Source organism: Chiroxiphia lanceolata, chromosome 15 (assembly GCF_009829145.1).
Source record: "Chiroxiphia lanceolata isolate bChiLan1 chromosome 15, bChiLan1.pri, whole genome shotgun sequence".
Classification (NCBI taxonomy): Eukaryota; Metazoa; Chordata; class Aves; order Passeriformes; family Pipridae; genus Chiroxiphia; species Chiroxiphia lanceolata.
In genome coordinates, this window is record NC_045651.1 from 11,061,052 (window position 1) to 11,081,853 (window position 20,802).

Genomic DNA, 20,802 nt, shown 5'->3' on the forward strand with positions numbered 1-20,802 from the left:
GTGGAGATGACTTGTTGGACTCTTCCTCCTGGCAAAGACTCTGGAGTAAGGGCTTTAATGCCCTGTATTTAACAAATGCAATTGCAAGTGATGAGAATGCTAAAATCTCCTATTGTGTGGACGCTGGAAGTTCAGGAAGGAAAAAAACAAAATTCTTGGTGCAAAAAAGAGCCTCCTTGTCAAGCCTGGCTCTCTCCTTGGGCATGTCCCCACCTTGTCTCTGCAGCTCTGTCAGTAACTAGATTTGCTCACAGCTCTTTGTGGACATAACCAGCACAAGCCATATTTTTCAGGAAGGTACTATAAGTGTCAGGGAAAGGGGTCTGCTGTGTGTATAAGAAATCCCAAAGCACGACATGGTAATGCTTCTACTTTATTATGAGCTTCTGCAGGTGAGGAACAGCTTTGTGCTCTCTTCTCCAGAAGGGTTGTGCCTCTTATTCAGCGGAGCGTGCAGAGGGCTTTTGGCACATTCCTCTGTGCTTTATGCGCACATTAGCGCCCCTTTGCCTGGAAGAGACAGTTAAAAATACTGGAGGGTGCCTTCAGGTCCCTGAGACACAGAAGAGCCTGGCTCAGAGGACAAAGGCAGAAAGAAAGAAAATACTGCTTAAATCATCATCTAAGTGTTATTCACAGCAAGCAAGGCCACATATTCTTGACAGGGAGTTCAGGGTTACCATGGACGTGTGTTAATTAATTCCAATAAGTTCAAGAGTGCTTCCTGACACCTCCTGGCGGAATAGTTCACCTCTGTGCTGCAGGACAGCACTAAGACACCTCTAATGCCTGTCTGGCTGCAAACAATAAAGGTTATGAATTTGTTTTGTAGGTTTTTACAGACAAATGCCTGCCACCGTGTCTTGTTTGGGGTTTGGCCTGCTCCCAGTCTCCTCTCCTGATTTTTTCTGCAGCAAAAGTGAGGAAAATATTAAAAGGGCATCTTAAAAGAAATAAATCTTTTTTTCCCCTGATTACTCTGAATTGTTCCATTTTCACATGGAATCATGTTCTCCTCTTTGTAAAGACAGACCCATTTCTCAGGTGCATAGAGAAATGCTGGTAAAATGATTTGCATTTTGCAAAATACATTTTGTATGCTGGTCACAGTGAAATGACCAAAGGCGACAAGTGAGACACTGCTGCCGCAGGGACCCACCAGATGCTCTCCACAGTTATTCCCAGAGTCCTTGCAGGCTTCCAGCTCTTGTCAGACCAGTTGCACACACAAAACTGCAAATGACATTTTATCCTGCCTCTCGGCTACCTGACTTTTCCCCATGAACCAAAGCTCTATAGATGAGGACACTCCGTTTATCTCTCCCCGAAGACATTTGGCACCAGGCTCAGAGTCCTGGTACCTGGCCCAGACCACCGTGGCCAGGAGACCAAACAGCTGTTGTTCCTAACCTCAGAATTTCTTTGCTTGAGAACAGTAGAGGGGAGCTGCCAGGCTTGGGGCTCTGACCCGCGGGAGCAGCACATTTCCAGCTGCAGCTGCTCAGAGCACAAACGGGAATTTGAAGAGGACCAGGGACACAGTGCCTGTCAACACAAGGTGGGTACTAGCCCCAGCTTCTCATCCATCTCTTCTCCCCTCTGACTCCTGGTTGGCTCTGGAGATACCACCAGCTCAGTCTGTTTCTTTTTTGTACGCCAAACTTTCCTTCTTGTGACCACTGAAGTCTCCCAACTCTCTGAAGCTGTTCTCTGCACCGGGGAGATGAAGCATCCTCGGACGCCACTTTGCTCCCAGCATTGCTGACTTTGGAGCCTTTCTCATTCACTTTAACTGGCTCCTGGTTCATGGCCAATGCCCTAATGATGTTGTGCCTGATGAACCTCCCACCCCCATCTGTTGCACAAGGCAGGCGACAGCTGGTGCTGGGCTGCTGCCTTCCAGCATGGTCATTACTGCCCTGCCAGGCCGTGCCGGGTCATTAACCGTGCTGCCTTTGTTCAGGAGATCCCACTCAGCATCTCTCTGCCTGACTGCATCATCTTCAGCCTTAAAAGGTAAACCAGCAATTGAGCAGGCTAGGAATGGAATATAGGGCAGCAGCCTGGGTTAATGAAGCAAAGAGGGGACAACCAGACCAACAATTCTTATCCAGGCTCTTTTTTCTAGTGATTTGGACTCTGTTCCTTGTCACTGCAGAGTTAGCTGGGAGGCAACGCTCCTTAAAGCAGAATTTGGCTCCACATTCAGGAACATAAAAGATGGAATTTGAGCTTCTGTTAGAGATGTCTCTGCTGGTGGCAGATGGGCTTGTGAGCCTGATCACCAAAAATCCCTACCTACACCAGGTGAAGTCAAGGGTGAAGCTCCCTTAACCCTGCAGACTGGGGCATCTGGCTCCAGATAAAACTCAATCTTCCCAACAGAGATTTTCAAACCACCTAATAGCATTGAGTTGGAAGTAATTCCTTCACTTGTCTGACACAGACTGCTTCCAATGTATAAATATACTTTAAATTACCTAGGGCCCAAGCCAGATGAAGTGAATCAAGTCTTGCCAGAGACATTGCTAGCATTTGGACCTGGCCTTCTGCTAAAACAGTGCAATCTGGCACCAGCACAGATTAAATATAAAGCTCATTCTTAAAAATACCCAGAGCAAATTGTATCCCTGCATATGTAGAGAAGATAGAAAGCAGAACTCAGCTATAAATTGCTGAGGTGAAAAAACATAGTTTTTCCTCAGCCACCACACATCTGAGGTCATCTGGAAAAATATTTTTCTGCCTGCATGCTAGATCTGGGCAGACTTTGAGGAATTTGCCATTTGTCTGAGATCCTGGATGCCCGCCAGCACAGTCTGGGCTATCGCTGCAGTTTGGCAGCTGCAGGTAGGGGGAGATTTTGGCCGTGTAGCCCCTGCTTGAGGGCAGTTCGTGTGCTGAGCTGCACACAATGGACCTATTTCTCAGCCAGAGTCCACATGCTCAGAGCAGTGGGTGCAGCATCTGTGCAGGAGGCCAGATTCGTGCCAGATGTGCTGGGCTCACTGCCCACGCTCCACCCAGCTGCATGCAAACAGCTTTCTTTCTAGGAAATCCCAGACATATGTAGTAGCCCTCATCTGTGTGATATTTAGCCTTGCAGCAGGTTCAGATACTTACCGGTTCTGAAGGCACAACAGACACTCGTTGCTGTACAGGACGTCATCCGTGCCACAGATGGGTTCAAAGATCCTTGAACAACCTCTACTTAGGTTGAAATTGTCACAGGCTGGCTGGAGACACAAAAGGGTAATGCTGAAAATGTTAATCATGTTTTTGATTTACCGAAGGAGCTCTGCTTTCACAGCAAGGTGCATATTTTTTCTATCTTGATAACCCATCCCAGCTTGCTCAGAGCTCTGCTATGAGCTCTCAGAAACACTGGGACCTTTTGCCACCATGTCCTTTGGCCAGCTGAACTCCACTCCTGTCACTGCTGCACACCCTAAGGAGTAACAGTACAGCATAAATAAGTGCTCCATGGGCAGTGCCTGACCATGTTCTTCCCAGTTTTTACTTTCATGCCACAACAATACCTGTTCTCACACTTGAAAGTCAGAGAGTAAGGGGAGCTCTGATCTTCTTGGCAGGTGACAGCAGTATTCAGCTCTTTAATAAGTTTTCCTCCACTGTGGGGCAGGGGGAGGGAGAAATGGAATGCAGTGGAAAACCAGTACCATCACTGGGATTTTGCTGAGGCACAGCAGGTGGAATGAGACTCCCAGGCACCGGCATCTTTGGGCTGGCAACCCACTATACTTCATTGAATTGAGCTCCCCAGTTGTATGGGTTAGTGCTGTCTCACTTGTGCTACACAAAAACAGGAGCCCTCACCTCTGTTCCTCTGCCAGCAGCTCGATTTGCCTCAGCAATTCCTAGAGAAAGAGTGGGGAGAAAGAGAGGGGGGAAGAGAGACAGAGAGAAGATGTCTTAGCACCCATAACTTGGGCAGGTTTCAAGGAGAACCGAATAAAGATGCTTTAGCCTGAGGACTGTATGTCTTCAATCAAACACCTTTGTCCCAGAAAACAATTCCTCCCCTTGGATCTCCCACATTTTTCATCTGGGTCCCTCCGTGATGCGTATGCCTTTTTCCCCTGGCAGAAACACCATGATGGTGCAAGGTTCTGCCAAGGCAAGATGCACTTCTAGTGACTTCGCCTGCCAGCTGTCAGGAGCAAAGGGGGCTTTTCTTACCTCTTATCACACATTCATGAGTAAATGAGAAACTGCTGCTGATGCTGGACCAGTGCTGGAGTAAATCCAGGGTGATTTTTCTACTGTCAGTAGGTTTGTACCACAGAGAAGCAAAGCAAAAGACAAGTTGCTGAAGGTCTCTACTAGAAGGAGAAATGATTGGACCCTGAGGTCTCACACCAAAGCTAGTGGGAGCAAGCCGTGACTTCAGTTGGCTTCTCCAGCCCTGAGCAGACAACTGGGATCACATGGGTGGAACATGTGGTGAGTGTATTTTGAAAAACAACCCAGATTTGTTCAGCAAAAGTCAGAACTGAGAAGATCTTGGGTTTCTTACAGATCCAGAAGTCAGCTATATGGAGGATCCGGACTATATCTCTATTAACAACCAGCATGGCACAATAGCAATGGGACTGCAGAGTGAAACGTTTTGGTGCTGAGGACCTGGTACACACTTTTACAAACTGTTTAATGTTTCAGGGTTTTTACTTTGGACTAGCACTGATCCAGACCCAGGAGCTGTAGCTCATTACGTGCTCAGTTCATCTGAAATGAGCCCAGATTCTGTGCTCAGACAGCTCTGCAGCGGCAACTGCCACGCAGTAAACAGGATGGTGGAGGACTTGCTTTGAAGCACCCTCCTGTTCTGAATGAATCCACAAACACAGACATCCCTGGTGAGCAGGACCTGAGGAGCAGCAACAGCTCATGTTCGCATCCCTCTGCACCATATGGGATTTTGAAAACACAGTTGGCTTAAACATTGGATTTGGTACCGAGAGCTGCATTTTCCCTTGCATAGATTCATTTCCTGTCTTCTTGGATTTGCTTTTTAAAACCAGAATAGCACCTATTCAGTCTGAAAGGATCACACTGTCCTAGAAATCAGAAGCTCCAGGCTGAATCGTAGCCCTGAAGGAAGAGCATCAGCTCAGCAGGTCTGCTCATTTTTGGGAGCAGGTGCCAGGCACCCTTTCCAAGCCTTTGTTTTAGGCTTGCTAACAGACCACTAGTTTAATGCACGTTGGCCATTGCAGCATTCCCTACCCAGGGCCACAGCAAGGTCCCAGCACCAGCTGGCCTGTTCCCAGACTCACCTTCCCATATGACAGACCTGGGAGCTTTAGCAAGCAGGGGAAATGGCTCCTAAGCAAAATGTTGCACTCACCTTGGTAGCAACAGAGTGCCAGGGAAAGGAGTAGGAAAATGCCGGTTGCCTTCATGGTCAAGGTGATGTTTCACTCCACACAGCAGAGAGAAACTGGGACACTCCTCAGTCTGTCAGAGGTCCTGTCTCTGGCAGTCTGCTGGGACCTTTATATCTTTCCCAGTCTCTGGCACCACACCAAACAGCCAGCTCCACCCCACAGTCTTTTGGTGACAACATTCAAAGTACTGGGACAACACCAGGTGGCAACTGGCTCATTGGTGTGCACAAGGATGAAAGGCTCTCCGAAGCCAATGGAGTTAACAATCCTTATCATCAGCAAGGACTGGAGCCCCATCCCAGGTGTGGGAGACAGCCCTAGGTCTGCACCGCAAGCTGTGATAAAGCGGCTTTGTACAAGAAACAGATTGGAGAAATGGGCAGGACAGCAAGGGAAATACATGTGTTAGTAGGAGTAGTGTGGCTTTGATTAATGGCCCTGTCGCTGCCACTTCAGGCTGAAGATGTTTGGTGAAGCCACTTCTGGGTGAAGAAGGTTTTGATCCACAAACACCTTTCCTGGTGTGTTCCACAGAGCAGAGCTGGGGTGTTGCAGCTCCCCTTCCCTCCCTGGGCAGACAGGGACAGCAGCAAGAACTGCTGCTGGAGAGCAGGGAGCCTGGCTGTGCCTGGGGCTCGCTTGAGGCTGCACATTCAGTGCTGCTATTTTGACTGCACATCTCTGATTGCAGGCAGCAGCTGAAATGAGCCATTGGGTCGGATGCTGCTCCTTTCCCCTTTCCCTGCCCGTAGTTTGGAGTAAACCCTGGGGATTTCCTACAGTTACACCACCAGTGGTGCATTGCAGAGAGTGGATCAGTCCCTCGGGTATTAGAAGGATTAATTAATGTTTCTAAAGCACTTTGATATCTCAGCCATAAATCACTGGAGAAGTGCAAAGCAAATTATTACTAATGGGGGCTTATGACTCAAAGACAGATTTTTAATTAGCTGAATGGGAAAAAGTCAATGCCAAGAGCAATTCAAGGAGCTGTTTGTGAGAGAGGAATCTCAGCTCCATTGGCAACTGCTCCACTGTCCAAGGGATGTCCCAGTCCGAACACAGCTGTGGAGGATGCTTTCCCCTGCCATGAACATCTCTCATGATTTTGCTTCAGTGGTGAGGGAGATTCCTCCCTCTCAACTGGGTTTCCCTCTGTCCTGTAACATGAGGCAGAAAGAACTGCTCCCAATTGCATCTGTTATTTTAACTTAGTGAGTAAAGCTGGTTTGGGATATGACCTGCCCAGCAACTCTCAGTAGGTGGGCTGGGTGTTTGCAGACCTCTGAGTGCAGGCAGCAGTCCTTTAGCATGCCTGGGACAATGGTTCGCGTGGTGTTATCACCCTCTGAGGAGCAAGGGAGGGAAGGATAGTCATTTTTTATAGCTGAAAGAGATTACTCTCGATCCAGCACTGTTGTTCCCTGTTACTTGCCAGATCTGCAGTGTGAGTAGAGCCAACAGGTACCAATAGGTGTTTTGGGCTAAATTCCCAAAGCTGGAAGGGGACTTCGCAAGGGCATTGATGGTTACACAGCAGGGCAACCGGGGGAAAGATTTTCCTCCTCAATCTGTAACATGTGTAAACAGAGCAGTACTGAAAAGAGTTTCTCTGATTACCCTTGTTTGGGATGTGCCCACTCCTGGTAAAACACATTTGCACATTTTTCCATTTAGATCCTTGCTGTAGCCAGGAAATGTGATACTTTGGATTGTCCAGAAACAGAAACCTCTTTCCTCAGATTCCTTGGAAACATCCAGGCACTTTTCCAAACTTGAGTTTGATGGGTAAATCCTCAGCATTTATGAGAACTGCTCTGCAAGTGGGAACTATGTTGGCTCCTGGGACATTTCAAGTGTGTAACACTGTAGTTTTCTCCTTCCTCCACAACTCAGAGGCATCAAAGCAGAGGCAGGCTGCTGACCTCCCCCTGCCTCCTGGCCACTTCTCTCTTCATCCTCTTACTGCTTAGGCTTCTGATAGCTTTGCACTGACTGAATTTCATGTTCCTAACCGATCCCAGAGCTGGATGAGATTAAGTACTTTGCTACTGAAGCAGGTTGAAGAAACTCCAGATTATGCAATACAATGGACTGCACTTAATTATTCCACAACGAATTGAGTCAAACCAACAGAGTCAAGGGCAGTTGCCTGTGCCAAAAGAAGGATCCAGCACAGGCTGCTAACACTGCTGCAGCTGAACAGCAGGCACACTTGGTTTTTAATGCAGTTTCTCCGTTAGCAATTGCCCTTCTTTTCCAAGCGTCTCTGCTGACAGCTGCATGTTTATGAGAAGCCTTCAAAAACGTGGGATTTCAGGGCTCCTCTCTCCTGATTGACATCTATTCTATACCCTTCGGGAAAATCAAACAGAAATGCTTGGGGCTCATTTGACTGGGGAGGAATGAAAAAGAGCTGCAAACTGCTACTGCGCTGGGTGCTCCCGGTACCGTCCTCGGCAGTGTGGGCTTTCTCAGGATGTGTCACCTTGTCAGAGCAGCGTGTTCCTCCAAACACATCAGCTGGAGGAGTAGAGAAAAATGAGTCAGGCGGCTCTGCCAGGCATGTTGTGTGACTTGCTGGGTGCGGTGGCTGTTGTGGGGAAATGGAGAGGACAGACAGACCCCAAAGGAGGTGCTGGGATGGGATGGTTTCCCCGTGGTCACCTTGTTGGGTGATGGCCACATGGTGTGGCAGAAGATATCTGTAGAAGATATCTGCAGTTGCTGGTGGTGTCTTCTCTTGGCTTGTGGAAGGCAATTGGAGAGGGAATTAATTGATGCTACACAAGGAACGTGAGGAAGGGGTGACGGGTAAGGAGGCGAGTTGAACTGTCAGGTCTGCCTCCAGATGGACCAGCTGGAAGAGGTGATTCTCCTTCTGCAGGATGAATGTCTACATCACCCTTTGGCCAAATCTGAGTGCTCTCAAGTTACATTTTTGTCAATAGTAAAGTGCTGCAAAGGAATAAAAAATTGCATTGCAGGGGAATGAAAAGTTTGAGAAACTACCTGTTTCCCTGTAATGGTCCATCCATGACAGGCAGGAGGATCACTTGTTGTACCAGGGCTGTAATTTGTTTGTTGTGAAGACTTAATATACAGAGAAAAGCCACCAGTGCCCCCAGGAAATTGCAACAGACTCACCAGTCAAAAGCATCCAAAGATCACAAACAAGACACAGATGATACATGAAGGGCAGGCACCAGAGGATCCTCAGTGCTCAGGATGTCAGCAAGGCAGGTGGAGACTTTACTGCTGCCTTGCAATGGGTGGGATGAGTGAAGTTTGGAGAAAGGTGGATGCAAAGGTGAAACCCAGAGATGTCACAAAAAACAGTTCCCAAAGCTCTCTTGGGTCCAAAGAGCTGCTTGGGTTGGATTTAAACGCTAAAAATCCCTAAAGCTCTTTTACCTGCTGGGTTTGCCAGGCCTGAAGCTTGCAGGTGTACTCAGGGCCTTGTCCATGGTATCCAAGATGGTTTTGAAAGCAGTCAGTGCAAGAAGCACAGAAAAGCAAGCCCCACACAGCAGTGCATCCATGGAGGGAAGGGGGTCTACTGTGCATGTAGGAGCCCACTGGGAGATCTGCAAGTCACCTGGAGGAAAGGAGATGGTGCAGCTGGACCCATTCAGGTGTGGGAGACAGCCCAAGTGCTTTTGCCTTACAGAGTGAGAGCTAGCAGTGTGCAGTGATCAGCTGCTCCTGTATCCAGGGGATACTGCTCAAACACTGATTTTTCCTGCAGAAAAAACCCCAAACTTCAACCATAATTTGGTCCATAGTGATTTTTGTTTTGGATTCTTTCCCATTAATGCTGAGAAAGCTATTGTGTTGCTCTGGGTACATGGAAGATATTGAGCACTGACAAACGAATTCTGTGAGTAGCTGCTGGGAAGGCATCCGGTATTTTCTCCAGCTGTAGGAGAATCTTTGGAGCCCAGGACAGTATATAAATTTGTTTTCTCTCCTGTTCTGGAAATCTTGCCTTTGGGACCTCTGGTTTCTGGGGACGGGGCTGAGCATAGCTACAGGATAAAATTAGCAAATTGTCATTTTTACTTTTACTAAAGCTTCTGTTTGTTATCCTTCAGCAAGGGCAGCATGTCCATGATAGAGACCTTTGGATATCTGCAGGCATTGGCAGCTTTGCCTGAGAATGGGTATTGCTGACAGCAGTGTCTAAAGACAAAGACATCACATAAATCACTGCTTGTTGGATTGTTCAGAAGAGACCATGCCTGGATGCCAATCAAATGCTTCCCAAGGAGGATGAACGTGCTGGGCACAGGCCTTGTGTTTGTAAAGGATTACTGGCTGAAATTGGCTGGGGTGGAATCACACAGCTCCCTGGTTTGGGGTAAGTTCCCAGCCCAGCTCCTGGTCTGTTTGCCTCCACTCTCCCACCACTGCAGTGACACTGAACCCCATGGGCTCATTCCATAGAAACCTTTCCCTCCTCTGCTATGGACTACTGGGCGATGACACGTGGCTGGTGGGAATAGCCTGGGCTGTGGTCAGCTCTGGTCACAGCAGTGACCTCAGGGCTCTGTCCCTTGCAGGTGGGACAGCTGCTGCCACTGGCTGCCCAAGAGTGACCCTGGGTCAGGTACACTGCAGGGGGGTTCTGGCTCCTGGCAAGGCTCTCCCCTGATCCCTCATGACCCTCTCCTTGGCTCCCATGTGGGATCTCCATGGGATGTGGAGGCAATGGGAGCACGTGGGAAACCGTGCTCTGCTTTTTTTGCTTTCCCTGTCATTACTGGAGAAAAACTATCATTTTTCCCACTCCTACAGAACATGCCAAAAGCAAAGTATTCCTTCGTAAAATTGCTTCTTTATTAAATCCTATCTGTCTCCCGCCTCCACATCCGACTGCCCCTGTGACTGCCAGAGATCCAGGGCAGAGTGATTAAGCACTGTGGCCAATAATTGGGTAAACACAGATTTCAATCTCCTCCAGCAAGGCACTCCCCCCTTCTCCAGCAAGAAGCAGCACCCCCTGCCCACTCCCTCTTTCATGGAGCTTAACAAGATGGGAAGCATATGGTATATTCTCTGAAAGGACCATATGGTCCTTTCAGGGTCACACGCTCAGAGAGGATGATCTGGTCTAATCTCACCTTCTGCACAGCTCAGGCCAGCTCTGTCCCTGCTCCCAAGAACCACATGTCCCTTGTCCAGGGCTGGACCTTGCTTTGAAGTATGTGTGAGGTAACTTAAAAAAGAGCTCTGGTATGAACCTCTCTTGATAAGGATCCTGGGTCTCTATTGCCTGGTCTGTTTGGATAAAAGTTCCTGTCTTCCTGCAGCTACTGCCCACTGACCAGAGAAGATGTGGACATCCCATCCCCAGGGCCCGGTTGAAAGGGGTTTTGAGCAATCTGGTCAAGTGGAAGGTATCTCTGCCCATGGCAGGGGGGTGGAACAAGATGATTTTTAAGGTCCCTTCCAACCCAAACAATTCTGTGATTCTGTGATTCTGTGACTGCTGCTTTTATGTCCTCTTTCCCCCAGGTGAGTTTGAAGTGATTATATCTGAAACCTGGCTCTTTAGAAAGCTGGGTGAAATCTGGGTGAACTCTGGATGCATTGGCCTGGCTGCAGAGCTGGTGAAGGATTGGCCAAAACACCAGGAGAAGACAGAGCCAGAGCCCTCCCAGACCTAAATAGCAAAAGGAGGGGAGACAGCACAGACAGGGTAGGAAGGGTTATCCCAACTGGATAGTAGGAAAAAAATATTCACAATGAGGGAGGAAAAACTCTGCTGCTGGATCAAAAAGGCTGCTGAGTCCTTATTATCCCTGCAGAGGTTCATAACACAACTGAATGAATTGATATTTTCCACAGAAGTTTTCAGAAACTGGCAGAGAAACAACAGTTCCTTTGTGGTCCTTGGCTAACCTGAGGTCCCCAGGACTAGGAGCTTTTTTTAGTGGAGGTCTGAAACACACAGTATTTTCACATTTTTTTCTTAATTTTTTGAAAATATTTTGTCAAAGTTTTTGTCAAGTTTTTATAATCATAGAATCACAGAATCAGCCAGGTTGGAAAGGACCTCTGAGATCATCAAGTCCAACCCTTGATATTACTTTCCATCACTTTGTAAGCCAGTTGATCGACAAAGAGAAATATAGTGCAAATGATTTGCATCCCAGCCCCAGAAAGATTCAGCATTTCTAGCCTCTCCTTTGAGTTCATTGGCAGTGCTAGTGGCTATTGATACATGACTTGCTCAGAACTCAGAAAAACAGTATTATACTTCTGAATTCAACAAAATATTTGGCTAGAGGATGCTGAAACCCTTTGGTCCCTCTCACTAATTAGACAATTAGAGGAGATGAGGCTTTTCCAACAGAGAGCTCTCAGCCTGCTCAGTTACATGTAAAGGAAAGTAAACTATGAAATAAGGCTTTAATTTCTGACAATATTTCTTCTTCCTGTTATCTATGGAATGATTTTAAAATGGGAACTGCACTTTTTCACAGACTGATAGAAAAGAGATTTTGGGAGGAAAGAGAAAAAAGTAGCAGACATAGGCTAGAGCTGGGGATGATGTTTCTACTGCTGGACTCTGGTCCTGAATATACTATAAAGGGGAGAAAAAAGACAGCAGAGCTTGGAAACACTAAGCCTGTTTCCAGAGATGGCTTTTCCTCAAAGCTGCACTGCTACGAGGCACTGTGAGATCCATGTTATTTCAGGAGTTCATTCATAAATGTGTATTTCATTCTTGGCGAGCTCTTACCCTGCCAGCATCTCGTGCTACTGCTGGTTGTTTTAGCCACAACAAATGTGTGCTTGTTAATTGTTGGTATCTGCTCTCCGGTTCGGAAAATCAATACCCTGTGACCCCATCTGTGCGTCAGCAGGCTGCACACCTTTCTGAATGCAATCTCCCCAGAGCTGATAAATGATGGCCAAACACTGCTGATAAACTTTAGTGAACAGGTATTGATCCTTGGGTTGGGCTGAGATTAGATACGGCCCAATTAACTCTTGCACCTTTTCCTAATGACTCCTCCAGGCTCAAAGACAGAGGCTGGATTTTCAGGCTGCTAAAATAAGGACACTGTGGTGCTTTGGATGGCTGATGGCTGAGGTTTATTGTCCCTACAAAACTGTGCTTTGTTTTAAGTGCCAAGAGCTGCTCCCAGGACACAGACACAGGATACTGGGGGAAGGATACTGGGGTATAGGAGCTTTGGCACTAGCAGTCCTGCCACGAAAGGCGATGTTGGCGGCTCTGTGTGCTTTCAGCTACGGTCAATGGCCTTGATTAAAGAAGGATTTTGTCTTTGATTTAGAGAGCCTTTGAACATAGTGGCTAAACATTTCTTTTCGATCAAGGGTTTCCTTTGATTTCTGCGTGTAGTCAGCTCCCTATGTCCCTCGGTGAGTTTTGCACTTGAATTGCTTCCCTAATAAATGTGACATTATTTTTGATGCCTCATACGTTTTCAGCCTGGTAGTGAAAACGAGGTGCTTTGCAATGAAGGCACTGTCTTCAGCCCATCAGGGATATGAGGAACAGTCCTTTTGCTCTGTTAACGAAGATGAAAAAAATCTACTGCTGAACCTCCTTTTCCCCAAGCAGCTTTTAAATTGGGTTTTTTCCTTCTACATGAGGAAGTGGCTGCCAAAGCCCATGGCTGCTGCCTGCAGTATGCTTTTCCTTCTTATCCTTATTCATCCCTGTCAAGATCCTCTTTCCTTCATTCCTTCCCATTTTCTGAGTTTCTGGAAGCCCCTGGCTCACAGTTTCAAGCCTCACCAAGAAACTTGGTTTTCCAGTTAAAAAACAGCTGAGGTTCTCATGTTATGCTGTGGTTTCTGTAGGAAACACTCAGAGATGCTGCATCTTGTATTTTTCACTCTGTGTGTTTTGGAAGAAGAAATCTAGCCTGCTCCCAAGCTCAAGGCAGTCTTGCAAGTGCCTGGACTTGGGGCAGCTGCTCTCCAGTGCTGAGTTGTTTACCAGGAGCAGATGGTGACAGGAGTGCTGGAGGCAGCTGATGATGCTGATCACGCTGTCCTGCATCTGCCTGTTTAGCCAAGATGTCCCCGAGCTTTGTGCTTTGCTGTTTCTCTGCTCAGGCTGAATCACAGAGCTGCTGGTGGCCAGAGGTCCTGCTGTCCCTAAGCATCCACCAGGATTACATGGAGGGTGATCAGACACTCCTGGCAAGGGGCTGGGCAGCACGAGGTGCAGTTCCCTGCAGAGCATGGGAGGGAGGAGGCACGAGGTGTCCTTGTCCCTGAGCCCAAATATGCATCTGTGCTGTCACCCTCACTGTACTGACCAGCTGGGTCCTCAGACTCAGACACCTCTCCCCAGTCATCTCCATCAAGGTGCAGACATGGATCAGGCACAGATACAGCTGATCAAGCCCCTTTTAATCCAGGAACTACAGTTCCATCTGTTGGGACTGTCACCTGTGGCCTCATTTTTGCACTTTGTGCCCTACTGACATTCATGTCCTTTCACTGGGTCTGGCATTATGGTGATTAGGAGCAGCCTTTCTCACTGAATCCAAGCTCTGCCATTTCCAGGATCCTATAAATTCAGCTTTCAGCCATACAGAGCCCTGGGATTTTTATGGACGTGGAACAAAGATGCGTAAATGATAATTAAAACCTCTACAGAAACATTCAGTCTTGGCCAGAAGCATAAGTCATAAATAATTATCATGATGACCAGCTTTACATTTATGATGATGTATTATTATTACTAGAACTAATGTTATAAGACTGAGAGAGTCAGCAGCGAACTGAGGAGGTCTCTGGGTTCTTCCCAGAGAACAGGGCAATGGACTAGATGACCCTGGGCTTTCAGGGATATTGCTTTTATGCTCTTCCATTAAATTAATATTTAAATGGGAGGGTTAAAACATTGATGACACGTAAGAGCTTTACTGCATGTACATTATTGGATGTAGGTCTTGCTCTGTCTGGAGCTCTGTCAGGATTGCCCATGCACGTGGACCCAAAGAGCCTGTGGTGTTTTACCATGTTAGAGCACTTAACATCATCTGCGTGTGTTCCTTGATGAAAAGCACGGGAAGTATTTTCAAACAAAATTGTTGTTTGCCATCCTTCAGACTTCCAAAGGTGAGTGTGGGCTGGCCTCACCTGCACCCCCAGTCAGAGCCCTGGAGAGAGCTGGAACCAGTTTAGAGATCCCCTCACAGCTGGCATTGCCACATCACAGTGCCCTGGACGGGTGTCCTGAGCCCACATGGGCTCAGAGTGCCAAGGAGTCACCCCTTGCCCACCCTCATTGGCACCAGGGTCTCCCACAGAGCCCTTCTTACAGCCCCAGCACCGCCAACATGTGTAAGCTTGTGCCAGGTGTCACAACATCCCCTTTATCATCCCAATTCCTGGGCACTGGGACTGCATGAGGAGCTCTGCTTCTGCTTTAGCCCATTCTCTCTTTGGTTCAGATGAAAGCTGGAAAATATGAACCACTCCAAACAAGCCTGTTGGTAAATGCCATTAATTTGAAAAGGCTTAAGAACCATGTGCGGTTTCTAAGCTGTGATTCATGATCATCTGGGTCTGGTTTGTGATCTTTGAATGCTTTTGACTGGTGACTCTCTTGCAATTTCCTGAGGGCACTGGTGGAGCTTCTTGCCTCTCTCCAGACTTCAAAACACTCAAGGCCTAGACAAAAGTAAATCCAAGCTCTCTTCTTCTCAGGCAGCTTTTTGCTGTGCAGATCCCACCCTGTCTGGAGAGGAATTGCAAACACCAACCTCAGTGTGTCCTACACTACCCTCCTAACCCATTTTCCATTTTGCTTGGTGGCTGCTGCACACAGCACCCACTTCTTGGGAAGACCCCACAGCCCCAGCTGCTGCTGCTCTGCCCCTCCACAGACAGGAACCCCTGGCAAACCCATCCCATTTTATCCAGTATTTCACTCACAAATGGCACACCAATGGCCTGACATTGGAGCTGGGAGACTCCACGTAGAGCCTCTTGCCTGGCTCTGGAGGAAATATTCAGCCAGAGATCCCTGGTTCCTGCTTGGGGATGGTGTATGGACTAATGAATTCAGCAGGTCACGGGATCAGTGGCTGAAAGGAGCCCTTTGCAGAGTGATGAAGGCTTGTCACTTGAGGGACATCTGCTTAGGATGTGGGTCACGTTTCGACTTCTTACAGAAGAAATTTAAATAAAAGATTTGGTGCCTCCCTTTCGCCCCCCTGCCGGAAGAAGAACAGCTGTTAAATACTGTTAATGCTAAAAGCCCTCAATTAGGAAGAACACTAAGGAACTACACAGGAAGCCAGGGAGCTGCTCTGTAGCTAAAATAGCTACTGTGAGGTGCTGTGATAAAGGAGTGAGACTGGAGAATGAATTGCCAGAGTGATAGTTCCTTCCTGCCTTCAAGGATGGACCCCACTGTGGGAAAGGTCAGGACTCTGCCTGGGAGTGGGAACATCCCAATGTGCCAGTAGCTGCGACTAGTACTCTTGGCAGAGCCTCCTGCACAGCAGGGTCAGGCTGTCAGGAGCAAATCTCACAGATAAGGCAAACTAAAGGGATCTTCAGCCTCACATCCAAGTGCTCTGCTCTTTCCCACACAAGCTGTGAGATGGGGTTGTTTTTTTATACAGGCATAGAAAAAGAGAGCAGCCTCGAGATGGTTTATTCAGACCCTCTAACTGGTGTTCAGAGGAAGCTGAGCTCTCCCATGTGCAAAGAGAAGGGATGAGGCAGGAGCAGGCTGGAAGGGAATTGGCTCCATCTGGGCCAAATTCTGATCAGAGGAGGGGGGGAGGAGGAGGAGGAGACGACTTACAGAAAGACAACCAATTTCTCTCCTTGTAAATAAAAAGCTTCTGGCATCACCTGCTGCTTATCTTGCTGCAGTGACATGTAGTTTCTTTCCAGGACTAAAGCGCACAACCCTGACTCCAATAGGGGCTTAATTGCTATTAATCCTGTTAATTGAATTTAGTTCTCCTGTGCCACTTTAGCACTCTGACTGAGGGAGGGAAATTGAAAAGAAAAAGGCTGGGAAACAAGCTCAGCTGACCCAAGGTATGTGATTCCTCCCGATAGTATAAATATGTGCCCCCAGCACCTGGAGGGAGGCTGGATGGTTTGGGCAGGCAGCAGGGGGATTGTGTTGGAAGTGCCTTGGGCACTGCAACAGGAAGAAGCAGATCCTGCTGTAACTGGGTTGCAGGCTGAGGGTGAGTTCTTAAATTATGTTGAATTCTAGGTAATAATGAGACTTGGGGCAGTAGGGAACTAAGTATACTCTCAGGGATTGCCCTGCTTTTGTAGGGCTTTATTTGAAACCTGGTGTGTGACCTATGATAGTTTATTTGGTTTCTAAACCATGTGTTTGGGAGATGTGGGCAGAAATGTTGATTTTTGACTCAGTGGTTCCTCTCTAGGATGGATCTTTCTCAGATGGCTCAGAGGCTCTCAGGTCAGAGCTGTGTCTGCATCTGCCTCTGCTGCTGGGCAGGCAGGACTTTGGTGTGTGCAGGGTTTATGGGCAGCCCTGCTGTGCTGGCACCTGCCCAGGGCTCTGTGCTCACCAACTCCCACTACAGGAGAGCCAGAGGGACCTTTGAGAAACAGGTTGCTCTGTATTGTTTGGGCTGGTTGTATTCCTGTTAAGGGATGAATTTTAAGAAAGGACTTTGTGGGCAATGAACTCCATTCCCTCTTTGCAAACTATATGAAATACAGTATTTGGAAGCTTTGTTCCTCCTTGGGTGTATCCAGAGCCTGGCTGCTGTTCCCTGGCTGAGCAGGAGATAGTTGGGTAACAGTGGAAAGGTCTGGATGTTGTCTTCCTGATTTCTGGAATGAGACCTGAATGTTGGTTAAATCCTTGGACATCCCTTCCATGGAGTCAGGGCAGGGCAGTGCAGTGCTGCTGTGCCATGTGCAAGCTGCCCATGGATGCAGCATAAGGTGGTGGTTGATTGTTTGTTTGTTGTTTTTTTCTATTTGCTTTTTTTGAGAGCATTCCTTGGGTTTTAGCCCTGTGCATTTTCCATGAGCTGATGGTCCTCACCAGGCTGTGGTAGAGGCAGAGTCAGGCATGTCTGGGGGAGTGCTGCCAAATAACAGCACGAAGAGGTCTTGTAGCAACGACCGTGTCAGCCTAAATCAGAGACCTGAGGTGAGTCAGAGGTTTAATTTAATTGGCTCTAAAATTAGAGTAGAGTTTCTATAAGGAGAGGGCAGGGCAGGAGGAGGAAAGATTTGGGGGTATGCTTTACAAGTGAGAATTGAGTAGTACAGGCTGGTGCTGTTTATACAGACTCATAGCAGTGTCCCGTGGCCTTTAATATATCTAATAAGCATGTTTTATACGGAAATTGGTGTGCTCAGCTCAGTATTGGCATTCATTGTATGATTTAGGCAAGTCAATTTCTGGTTTTACTTCCACATGAGACAGTGCTCTTGTCTTTTGTCTTTTCTCTCTTTACAATTTCTACAGAAAAGAATATTGCCTTTTAACACGTGCATATTATCTGATATCTGGCACAATGGTACCGGAGCTTGTAGTGACTGCTGCAGGGTAAATATTTGGTAAAAATGGTAGTTCATACACAAAGAATATTTCACTCTTCCTTCTGGGGATTTCCCCTTTAGCTTGAACTTTGTTTTGCAAACTGGTTTAAGTATCTGTTATAGTGAACCCTTTGGCCTTTCACTTCTCAAATATGGCAAAGATTAGTGAGCTGTTGGTCAAGGTATGAAATCTAAATATCTTGGTGGCCAGTTAATGGAAAAGCAAACTTGGGCTTGAAAATGGCTTGGGAAGTAGATTTCTTGAGTGGGTGGGGAGGGGGGATTCCACCTTTCAACCACTTCTAACAAAAAGAAGTGCAAGTTAAAGGTTTATAGGCTTGGCAACATGATAAAGAATCCACCCATCCATTAAGAAATTTCTTGTACTGAGTGTTCTAGGGTCTTGCTGAGCTTGGGTTGCTCCATGTTTTAATTCTGGTTTGGGCTATGCTGCAAAGGCTGCCTGGAGGAGTTTATAGGAATTTTGTGAGGGTTTTGCATCACTATGGGGTCAAAGTAAACCCCACAACTGCTTTCTAAGGTATATTGGGTTTGTGGCCATGCCATGCAATTGCAGTATTCAAATGCACATCTAATCATGGTGTATGAATAGGGTGAGGGGGCCTCCATATTCATCTCCAAGGTGTTTCTAGGCAGCTTGGGCTCCTCTCCATGCCCTAAAAAAGTGGTGAGAGGTTTAAGAGGGGAAAAGATGATACCAATGCTCAAGAACTATACCCCAGGACAGGGTTTTAATTTGGGAAGGGAGACAAAGCACACACAGAAATTGTTCCTTGCTGTATCCCAATGCAGGTATCTCTTTTTCTCCTTTCCAACAGTATTGGTATGTGGTGTCAAATCCCATGCTATGCTGAAGGTCCTGACCAGACAGTGCATAATCCAGCAGCTCAGTCCCACACGACCACATGGAAAGGGGAAAGAGCCCAATGAGCAGACAAGAATATTATACAGAAAAACTGTGGCTTTTGGGGTGTGGCTTGCATGGGAGCTATAACTGATGAGATGGGAGGGTGCTTGGGGGCCCTGGTGGCAGGGATGGGACAGGGACCAGGTGTCAGCAGGTGGCACTGTCTGTTGTGAGCCAGCCTCATGTTCTTCCTGCAGGAGTGGGACCTGGGGCAGCCGCAGCTCTGCTTCCCCTCCCTGGGGCCCATTTGCATTCACATTGTAGGTGCAGATGTGACACCCTCTGTGTAGGTGGGCAAATCTGGCTCTTTAAGGTGCTACTGTGACTTGAGATCTGTGCTTAGCAATAAATTTAAGGCATGTTCTGAATAGCTGTTTAAAACAGTACATAGTGATTCTTGATGCTAAGAAAAGCCTTCCCTTGGGATGGTGCTGTACCTGGAATAGAAGTAAGGCTTCTACCCCCACTGCCTCTAATAACTGCAGTTAGAGAATTGCATTTCATCTGCCTGAAATTCTCCTGCTGCTTCAGCAAGACACTGGACTGATTTCAGCTCTTTCCAGTATTGATCTAACATTGCAGAGCATTGTTTAAAGGCTGCCCCTCTCCATCCAAAAGGCTTTGGGATCCCTACATCTTCACAAGATTTAGTGAGCAATTTGGGACCTTGGTGTGAGTGGTAATGAATAATTGTCAGCGGCTAGAGCTGAGCCACAGCCATTGGAAATGATGAGAAAAATGAACCAGTGCTTCCTTGTAAGCCCTGCAATTGTGGGTTTTTCCTGCCACTGGAGCAGTGGAGGAGGAACAGGAGTCCCACTCTAGGTCAGTGGTGTTGCGAAAGCAGAGAGACTTTCACTTACATGCTCTGAGGAACCCTGGGGACAGAAATTGCTGCTGAAGTGAAAGGGAGCTGGTAGCAACATCCCAGCCCTGCCTGGCCCATCCCACGGAGTCACGGGAAGAGCGAGAGCACTCCCGTGGCTCAGGCAGTCCCTTCTCCTGAGAGAGTAGTAACATTCCTGAAAAGGTTATAATAAATGCAGCCATCACCAATGATGGGCTCTGGTGTGCAACCCCTCCTTGTGCATGTGTGCACCCCACTTTCCCTCTCCATAGCTCCCTGTCTTGGGGCTGTTACGGACCAGGATGTTTCCTTCCCTCTTCCTCAGCACACCTGGTTGCCCTTGCATGAGAGTTCTGCCCACTGTCTGCTGAGGAAGAGAGGAGTGCCTTCCATGTCTTCAACAAATAAAGCATTTTGGCACCTGAAATGACTTTTTTTTTTTTTTTGGCTAGTTATACCTTGGAGGTACCTGGTGAATGTGGGTGCTGTGCTCCTTGCTGGCAGTGTTTGAGTGAGTTCTGATTGATATAGAGCATGGCTAAGGGAGAACACCAGTCCCAGTAATGTGTCCCACCCTAAGTGAGCTGTCACCTTGCTGACGTGACACATGCTGACTTCATGCAGTTTCATAGTTGAAGACCAGCTCCCTTTCCAGCTCCCTGCCCTTAGTAATGCCTTGGAGGTTTATGGGGTTCCCTAAACTGAGCTCTGCCCAAGCTGGAGGAAATGAGTGTGACTTCAAGTGTAGAATGAGCTGGAATGTTCTACACCAGTTTTAAGCACTGCCAGTAGCTCATGTCATGTTTTGGCTGTCTGTCTAGCTGTGGTCACATCAAAGTTTGTCCCCTTACTCTGGTACCATCCCTGCTGAGCTCTTTTATTGCAAGATGCAGGCTTTTCCTGGCTTGTTAAAAACACTTATTGTGTGTGTGCCCCTGGCTCTTCAGCTGGTCCTGGTTGCTCTGTTGGTGGCCTGCTCTGTCTCACTTGTCTCAGATCATTTTGCTTCCAGGTCCTTGACTGATAAGCAGAAAGTGCTCAAGAAGCCACGTCATATGGAGGCATGGAGA

General features: G+C 47.6%; 1 protein-coding gene across 1 annotated transcript; it reads right to left on the reverse strand.

The window, feature by feature from the left end:
- Window positions 1-371: 371 nt before the first annotated feature.
- On the reverse strand, window positions 372-5,480 carry LOC116794519 (pancreatic secretory trypsin inhibitor-like). The gene is made up of 4 exons (XM_032703245.1): window positions 5,369-5,480; window positions 3,838-3,878; window positions 3,124-3,236; window positions 372-510 (listed from the first exon to the last, which is right to left on the reverse strand). Exons 1-4 carry the CDS (start codon window positions 5,421-5,423, stop codon window positions 438-440), a joined length of 282 nt encoding a protein of 93 aa, XP_032559136.1. The 5' UTR covers window positions 5,424-5,480; the 3' UTR covers window positions 372-437.
- Window positions 5,481-20,802: the final 15,322 nt, after the last annotated feature.